The sequence below is a fragment of the Silurus aristotelis genome (genome assembly GCF_946808225.1).
Source record: "Silurus aristotelis genome assembly, chromosome: 6".
NCBI classification, from domain to species: domain Eukaryota; kingdom Metazoa; phylum Chordata; class Actinopteri; order Siluriformes; family Siluridae; genus Silurus; species Silurus aristotelis.
In genome coordinates this window covers 32,563,907-32,573,906 of record NC_139579.1, presented here as the reverse complement: position 1 = coordinate 32,573,906, position 10,000 = coordinate 32,563,907, and the positions used below count along the sequence as shown (strand labels likewise).

Below are 10,000 nucleotides of genomic sequence, written 5' to 3'. Positions count from 1 at the left end.
TTCCTTCTGTCTCTTTATCTCCACTTTCCACTTTTCTGTCCATCATCTCTCCTTCATCACTTCTGTCAATGTACCTATCAACCTTTCCACTTTTCTTCACTCATCTAATACATTTATGGCATTGAGCAGATGCTCTTATCCAGAGTGAAGAACAAAATACACCATACACTGAACTGACACTTTGTGACTTCAACCATCCATCTCTCATTCAGCTCTAATCTGTGTCTCATCTGTGTCTCATCTGTTTTTCAATCCATTACTTATCTGTCTCTCAATCACTCATTTGTCTCCAATCCATCTCTCAATCCTCTCATCCGTTTCTCAATCCAGCACTCTTCTGTCTCTCATCCATCTCTCATCTATCTCTTATCTGTCTCTCATCTGTTTCTCAATCTATTACTCATCTGTTTCTCAATCACTCATCTGTATCTAAATCATCTCTTATCTGTCTTTCATCCATCTGTCATCTGTTTCTCAATCCAGCACTTATCTATCTCCCATCCATCTCTCATCTGTTTCTCAAACCAGCAATAATCCGTCTCTCATCCATCTCTCATCTTTCTCATTCCACCTCTCATCTGTCACTCATCTGTTTCTCAATCCAGCACTTATCTATCTCCCATCCATCTCTCATCTGTTTCTCAAACCAGCAATAATCCGTCTCTCATCCATCTCTCATCTTTCTCATTCCACCTCTCATCTGTCACTCATCTGTTTCTCAATCCAGCACTTATCTATCTCCCATCCATCTCTCATCTGTTTCTCAAACCAGCAATAATCCGTCTCTCATCCATCTCTTATCTTTCTCATTCCACCTCTCATCTGTCACTCATCTGTTTCTCAATCCAGCACTCAACTGTCTCTCATCGATTTCTCATCTGTTTCTCAATCCAGCACTCATTTGTCTCTCATCGATTTCCATCTGTTTCTCAATCCAGCACTCATCTGTTTCTCAACCTTTCATCTGTTTTTCAATCCATCTCTTAATCCATTACACATCCATCTTTCAAGCATCTCCCATAGCATTAACCACACTCTACTCTGTCATTCATTCATCTCTTATTCTTCACGCATCTGTCTCTTTTCTGTCTCCATGGGATGTACTAACCGTTAGCCAATCAGAATGCAGTGTCAGTTTATACACAGTCGAAATGTCAAAGGTCAATAACATCGACATTAACAACAACTCAAACCCTTTTCTCAATGAACAGAAGGAAAAGAAACTTCCCAAATCGTCCACACTACACAAATGTGTGTATGTGTATGTGTGTGTGCATGTGCGTGTGCGTGTGCGTGTGTGTGTGCATGTGTGTGCGTGCGTGTGTGTGTGTGTGTGCGTGTGCGTGTGCGTGTGTGTGTGTGTGTGTGTGTGTGTGCGTGTGCAATAGGGACTGAGAAAGTCAATAACAATCATGTTTTCCACAAATCCCATTTAAATCCTTGGCATCTCTTACAATAAGACTGAAACAAAGCCAAACACACAAACTCACACTCAAATTAACGTCTCATCTCCACGAGAAAGGAAGCGGAGGTGTGGGCTCTGTCCTAATCCTCTACTGTATATACACACTTCCCCTAAATAACTTCGCCTCAGAGTTTATCTGCTGGACTGCTGTAGTGTTAAATCTGGATTTTTTTTTTTTTTTATGAGAAAAGGGGGAGTGGTGGCTCCAGCGGTTAAGGCGCTGGGTTGCCGATCGGAAGGTCTGGGGTTCGAGCCCCGGTATCGCCAGGCTGCCACTCTTGGGCCCTTGAGCAAGGCCCTTAACCCTCTATGGTCCGGGGGTCTCTTACGAGGGAAATATCAAGGTCCGTGACGTCGGAGTGACGTGGGGCCGCCTTCCCGTGGGCTCACCACCTGCAGGAGGGACCGTAAGGGACGGTGCTGTGAGGATTGGGCAGCAGTCATAGGCGGGGGCTTGCTTAGACTGCTGCCCCCGCGACCCGAATTACGGATAAGCGGGAGAAAATGAATGAATGATGAAAATGAATGAGAAAAGATCATTGTAAAAGGTTTCAAAAGATGTATCTGAGATAGGAAAGTCATGTTGACCCTCCCTGATCCTAAACCTGGCAACCCTGATCAAGTAGAGAGATAAAACCACCACAAGCCTTTTGATTTAAACATTTTATTATGTGAATGAGGTGACGGAAACAATTTATTGGGACACGACTTTTCCAGCCATATGAGGTTCTTCCCCAAACTGCTTGCACAAAGTTGGAGACCTGCTAGAGCAGGGGTGGCCAACCAGTCAGAGACCGAGAGCCATATTTTTTTTTATTTATTATAATTTACAAGAGCGTTTTTTTTTTTTTACTATGCATGTTACTTAGTGCGATTTCTTGCATTCCTTGCCTTGAACAATCCCCTTCAAATCTGCCTCGTAATCCGTTGTTGCCACTCGAAGCAATTCTTTCACATGTGTGTCAGTCAGAACAGATGCTTTGATTTCACATGTTTCAGGGTAGAAAACACAGACTGTTTGTGGGTTTTTTTATGTGCGTTTTCACTTCGCTTGAGTTCAATACGGTATTTTCGTCAAATGCGCATGTGCGTGAGATGAATATACCGCAAAGTTTCCCAGTAGGGGCGAGATCATTTAAGTCTTAAAAATACCGTATTGAACTCAAGCGAAGCGAACACGCACATTAAAAACAACACAAACACAAACTTCGATATGAACGTAAGAGCCGCATGAAACCAGCCAAAGAGCTGCCGCATGCAGCTCGCAAGCCGCGGGTTGGACACCCCTGTGCTAGTGTGTCGGATGTTTTTTTAATTTAGTAAGAAATTTTCCCTTCACTTGAACTAGGAGACCCAAACCTGTTCCAGCATGTGAGCTTCATGTCTCCATGAAGAGCTACTTTACATCGGTTGGAGTGGAAGATCTCCTGCTCTAGAGCTTCAACCCTATTGAACATGAATGAATGTTACATCAAGTTTATTTCTATTGTTCTTTTCACAACAGACATTGTCTCAAAGCAGCTTTACAGAATTTTAAGAGTTAAGGTCAGCGATGTGTATTTATCCCTGATGAGCAGCTGTGGTGACTGTGGTGAAGGAAAAACTGCCTTAGATGTTATGAGGAAGAAACCTTGAGAGGAACCAGACTCAAAAGGGGAACCCATCCTCATTTGGGTGACATCAAGAGTGTGATTATAGTCTTTAAACACTACAGAACACTGGAGAGTGAGAACTAACATGAGCACTGGAGTGTAAGATCATGAGTAATGTCCTTTCTACAGTCATTTGAGGTCATGGAATCAGAAGCTTCTGAGCAACACATTTGCGATCACCGACTGCACCCCAGGCGTCCTCACCTCACTTACATTGCATCTGACAGTACCTGACTTTACTAAAACCCTTGTAGCTGAATGAATCTATATAAATCTCCACAAACACATTCCAAAATCTTGTAAAGCATCTTCACAGAACACACTTTTTTTATAACTGTTATTAACTGTCTGCACCTTCACCTTCCTTTTGCACTTATAAAGACTGCTATATTTTATTTCTGCTTGTGTCCTGCATTTTGGACCTTCAGCCAGTCGTTGCAGTTCCGCTAGGTTATTATAACAGAAAATGTGGACTAAGTCTGAAATGGGATGCACATCATAATCTTATGGTTGTTTGTCCACTACACACAAAACAGTGGCTTATTTTATTATGACCTGTGTTTAAGTGAAACAGACAGACAGACAGACAGACAGACAGACAGACAGACAGACAGACAGACAGACAGACAGACAGACAGACAGACAGACATAACATTTCTCTGGATCGTATTCCAACACTAACATTACAATAAAGCATCATCTCTCATACACATGCTCACATTGTGTTGCTCTACTTGTATTTGATTCTAAATCTTCTTCTTCTTATTATTATTATTATTATTATTATTATTATTATTATTATTATTATATCATAAATTGTATTTTCTGTATTAATATTGTGTCCTCGAAAATAATGTTGATGTCTGTGGAAAATGCATTTTTTTCCGCCAGTAATATACTCTACCATCTTCATACATCATCACAGCCTGTAGCTGCAAAGAGCACACTGTCTACAGAGCCAATTTAACAAACACAGCAGTGGAGGAAAAAACTAAACAAAACCAAGGCTGTCTAAAGATCCTTATTGATCACTGGATCTCCAAATGTTTTCCATGTTCCTGAATCATGCTCTGTACCAAAAGCGCCAAGAGAAAAGTGAACTGACTGAAGTGAGGCTCATATTAATGAGACGGTGATGAGATAAAAACTGACATGGAGAAACAAAAAACCTACTATTCTTTTGGCAGTAATGAGGTTTGTTTTACCTGTTCATAAGGAAATGTGTGTAATAGTAGATGAATATTTATTTCAGTTCAGAAAAGTTTCACAAATTCACAAATTTCTTTCTGAAATGTAGTAGAAAAGGCTAAATGTCGCTAAATGAAAGTTTTTTTCACCCATATTTCACTCCAAGCATCTGTCAGGTTCTGCATCATGCTATTCAGTCAGCAAAAGAAACTCTTAAATTCTCTTAAAATTACCTTTAAAATACTTGGATACTCACACACACACACACACACACACACACACACACACACACACACACACACACACACACACACACACACAAAATCTCAGACCTGCTTAATGGATGATAGAGCGTTTCTCACTCACCTTCCTGCACGGCCTGAAACGGGTTGTCTGGTTCGATGAGTTTGATGGAGTGTGTGACTCGTTCATTCTGCAGGATGTCATCGCTCAGACTCAGATCAGAAATGGCCAGCTGGAACACCTCTGAATCCCGAACGGCATCCTGTTCAAAGATCGCACCTGCAAAATAAAATAAGCAATCAAATGAAAACTTAACAATCGCTTCTCACTTCCGTTTCTCACTGATGTCTCGTCTCTGGGACTCTGATTGTTCCTGATTGATTTACTTGTACAGTACAATATGAAATAAATACACTTTGCTTTAATAATGTAGACCCTTTCCATCTTCGCAGCTAAAAGATAACACCTAACTGCAGATTTTACTTTATTTCTGGAATATGTGCTGCTCATGCAAATATTTTTGTTCATTTTTATTGTTATATAGATATCAAAAACAAATAATAAAAAATAAAAAGAGCTCTGCCAATAGCACTAGCGACTTCTTTGTGTTTGGACAGTGGTAGCTTAATGGTTAAAATGTTGGACTTCTGATCGGAAGGTTTTAAGTTCCAATCCCAGCACCACAAAGCTACCACTGCTGGGCCCTTGGGCAAGGCCCTTAACACCCTCAAGTTGTATAAATGAGATACTCTAAATAAGGACATCTGCCAAATGTCTTATATGTAAATGTAGAGACAACACTATTATTACATTTACATTTGCTGCATTTAGCAGACGCCCTTGTCCAGAGCAGCATTCAAAAGTGCTTATTATTAGAACCATGGACAGTGCTACTATTATAAGTTCCACAATTAAACCTGAAGACAATAGCACTTTTATCACCAAGGATGACATTAAAATCAGCACTTAGGACAGGGCCATCATCAGCACCAAGGACAAAGCTACAATCAGAACCAAGGACAGCACCACTGTCAGCACCAAAAAAGGAATATGATAACTATACACTATAGTCAGCATCAAAGATAGGGCTACAATCCGAACTAAGAGCAGCACCACAGTAAGCATCAATGACAGGACAACAATCAGAACAAGACAGCACCAACAACAGTACCAAGGACAGGGCTAAAATCAGAACCAAGGACAGCACCATAATGAGCACCAAGGTCAGGGTAAAATCAGACCTAAAGACAGGACTACAATCAGCACCAAGGACAATGTGCATATCAGCACAAAGAACACAGCTACAACCAAAACCAAGGACAGATCTGCAAGTGTCAGCACCAAGCACAGCATCACCATTAGCACAATAAACATCACCACCTTCTGCATCTAGGACAACCCCAACATGTACCCTCTGAATTTCCACTCGGTCATAGTCAGCGGAATTTATATTTCACCCCAAACAGACACGGACACTGCAATATGATTCCTACATGAGGCACAGAATCAGGACGCTGCATTAATTGTGGCGAGGGACTTTAACATTGCCGACATCAAGCACACAGTGCCAAACTTTCATCAGCACATTACCTGCATCACCAGGGGTGAAAGGACACTGGACCACTGCTACACACCATTTAAGAACAGCCACAAGGTACAATCAAGTCCACCATTTAGGAAATCTTCACATGCTGCATCTTCCTCATGCCTGTATACAAAAAAAGACTAAAACAGGAAGCACTATCAGACACTTTGGATCAAATACAGTTCACTTGCTGCCAAAACCACTCTACTGAGAATGCCATTACACATCTTCTCCACACAACAATGAGCCACCTGGACTAGAGGAAAGGGAACTATGTGAAAATTCTGTTTGTGGACTACATTTCACCATTTACATCACAATTCCCTCCAAACTCAGATGCAAACCAAATGGGTGGGCAAACACACCTCCTCCTCCCTCACCCTCAGCACTGGAGCTCCTCAGGGTTGTGTTCTGAGCCCCCTACACATATGACTGTGTGGCCAATTACAACTGCACCATTATCAAGTTTGCTGAAGACACTGTTGTGGTGGGCCTTATCTCCAACAACAATAAGGTGGCCCTACCTACAGGAGATTAAAAACCTGGAGAGATTGTACCAGGAGAACAATCTTCTCCTGAATGTCAGCAAGATTAAGGAGTTAATAGTGAACTTCAGCACAAAGCAAGAGCGGTCATACCAACCTCTAAACATCAACGGGACCCCAGTGAAGAGAGTGGTCAGTTTCTGGTACCTAGGTGATCACATTATGCAGGACCTGTCTTGGTCCTGTCGCATCAACACACTGGTGAAGAAGCCCGGCAGCGTCTGTCCTATCTGAAGCGCTTAAGGGACTTTAAACTACCCTGCCGGGTGGTGCGGTCAGCTGAGCGTACTATCCACACTGAGCTTCCTGACATGCAGGACATCTACAGCATGCTGGACCAGGGCCAGGAAGATTGTAAATGATCTTAGCCATCCCAAAAATGACTCTTTTCTCTGTTGCATTCAAGAAATTGCTTCCAATCTTTGAAAGCAAACACAGAGAGAACAAGGAGGAGCTTCTTCCCACAGGCTATTCAGAGTCTAATTTACAGTTTGGACAGCTTTCAATATCTGTCTCATAAATATCCATATATATCTATATACAGTGAGGAAAATAAGTATTTGAACACCCTGCTATTTTGCAAGTTCTCCCACTTAGAAATCATGGAGGGGTCTGAAATTGTCATTGTAGGTGCATGTCCACTGTGAGAGACATAATCTAAAAAAAAATATCCAGAAATCACAATGTATGATTTTTTAACTATTTATTTGTATGATACAGCTGCAAATAAGTATTTGAACACCTGAGAAAGTCAATGTTAATATTTGGTACAGGAGCATTTGTTTGCAATTACAGAGGTCAAACGTTTCCTGCAGTTTTTCACCAGGTTTACACACACTGCAGGAGGGATTTTGGCCCACTCCTCCACACAGATCTTCTCTAGATCAGTCAGGTTTCTGGCCTGTCGCTGAGAAACATGGAGTTTGAGCTCCCTCTAAAGATTCTCTACTGGGTTTAGGTCTGGAGACTGGCTAGGCCACGCCAGAACCTTGATATGCTTCTTACAGAGCCACTCCTTGGTTATCCTGGCTGTGTGCTTCGGTTTATTGTCATGTTGGAAGACCCAGCCTCGACCCATCTTCAATGCTCTAACTGAGGGAAGGAGGTTGTTCCCCAAAATCCCGCAATACATGGCCCCGGTCATCCTCTCCTTAATACAGTGCAGTCGCCCTGTCCCATGTGCAGAAAAACACCCCCAAAGCATTATGCTACCACCCCCATGCTTCACAGTAGGGATGGTGTTCTTGGGATGGTACTCATCATTCTTCTTCCTCCAAACACGTTTAGTGGAATTATGACCCAAAAGTTCTATTTTGGTCTCATCTGACCACATGACTTTCTCCCATGACTCCTCTGGATCATCCAAATGGTCATTGGCAAACTTAAGACGTGCCTGGACATGTGCTGGTTTAAGCAGGGGAACCTTCCGTGCCATGCATGATTTCAAACCATGACGTCTTAGTGTATTACCAACAGTAACCTTGGAAACGGTGGTCCCAGCTCTTTTCAGGTCATTGACCAGCTCCTCCCGTGTAGTTCTGGGCTGATTACTCACCTTCCTTAGGATCATTGAGACCCCACGAGGTGAGATCTTGCATGGAGCCCCAGTCCGAGGGAGATTGACAGTCATGTTTAGCTTCTTCCATTTTCTAATGATTGCTCCAACAGTGGACCTTTTTTCACCAAGCTGCTTGGCAATTTCCCCGTAGCCCTTTCCAGCCTTGTGGAGGTGTACAATTTTGTCTCTAGTGTCTTTGGACAGCTCTTTGGTCTTGGCCATGTTAGTAGTTGGATTCTTACTGATTGTATGGGGTGGACAGGTGTCTTTATGCAGCTAACGACCTCAAACAGGTGCATCTAATTTAGGATAATAAATGTAGTGGAGGTGGACATTATAAATGCAGACTAACAGGTCTTTGAGGGTCAGAATTCTAGCTGATAGACATGTGTTCAAATACTTATTTGCAGCTGTATCAAACAAATAAATAGTAAAAAAAAAATCATACATTGTGATTTCTACATTTTTTTTTTTTTTCAGATTATGTCTCTCACAGTGGACATGCACCTACGATGACAATTTCAGACCCCTCCATGATTTCTAAGTGGGAGAACTTGCAAAATAGCAGGGTGTTCAAATACTTATTTTCCTCACTCTATATATATCCCTATTTTTATACTTAGTTATACCTTATACTTTTATAAAAGAAGCTTATTTATCTATATTTTTATTTATTAAATTTTTTACTATTTACATGTAGGACAGCCATTAAAAAAAAGCATTTCACTACATGTCCTACTCTGTAAAAATGTGTATGTAGCAAATACAATTTGAATTTGATCAGCACCATGGACAGTGTCATCATCCGCACCAACGACACAGAACACAGCACCACCACAAGCACTTGTTTTTTGTATTGTTTTTTTTTCAAAAATATTTCAAAAGATTTTATTGCTACAATTGTTTACAACACTGCCAAAGCATCAGCATCAATAACAAAACAAACAAACAAAAACAAAGACTAAAAGTCAAAGTATAAAAGCATGAGAAATACAGTAATAAGATTGGGTTTAACAAATAATTGCATAAATACAGTCAAATAAATGGGAAATAGATAATATTTTATGTGATTAAAGCAAATACTTGTTTCAGTAAATAGATAAATAACCACCACATACACACACACCTCCATCACTACCACCACTTCCCAGTAACACCTGCATTTGTTTGCTTTGTGATAACTTGAGTTCACAGAGGGCATCGGCACCGATGGCACCCGCGACAGTGCCACAATTCAGCACCAAGGACAGTGGCACGGTCTAGACCAAGAACAGTGACACCATTTAGCATAGAGGACAGTGCAACCATTCAACAAGGACCATCAGATGAAGGACACTGCAATTATTAGACCTGGGACAGCTGTAATGTTGAGCATTAAGGACACCACTGTTATTAGCACTGAGGACATCAGTACAGTAACTGAGGACATCAGCACCTTCGTAATATGATATTTTTGTCATAGCACCCACTAATCATCACTAAGTACGGAAATTTAAAACAAAGCTAAAACACACACAAATATGAGAAGATAGTTTGAGGTGAAGAGTTGAAGACACCCAGTGACTCAGAGGAAAGCAGTTCAGGTGGGTCGAGTGGAGTTCTGTCGAGCTGTGCCTGTGGCTTGACGGGAATTTGGTGCAGAATAGAATATGCTCCTAATCCCATAGTGATTTTAAAAATATATATTCCTGACTGAGGATTGTGGAGCTCAGAGACGGGTTCGGGGCTCATGAATGCAGTTCTGTTTTCTGGCTGGAGTTTCAT

General features: G+C 41.4%; 1 protein-coding gene across 2 annotated transcripts in view; it reads right to left on the bottom strand.

Moving 5' to 3' along the window:
* The window catches only part of grid1a (glutamate receptor, ionotropic, delta 1a), a 278,456-nt gene that overhangs the window by 263,763 nt on the left and 4,693 nt on the right, over window positions 1–10,000 (bottom strand). For both annotated transcript variants that reach the window (XM_083544591.1, XM_083544592.1), the window contains exon 2: window positions 4,672–4,827. In XM_083544591.1, coding sequence (XP_083400717.1) covers window positions 4,672–4,827 — 156 coding nt within the window. The remainder of the gene's footprint in view (window positions 1–4,671; window positions 4,828–10,000) is intronic.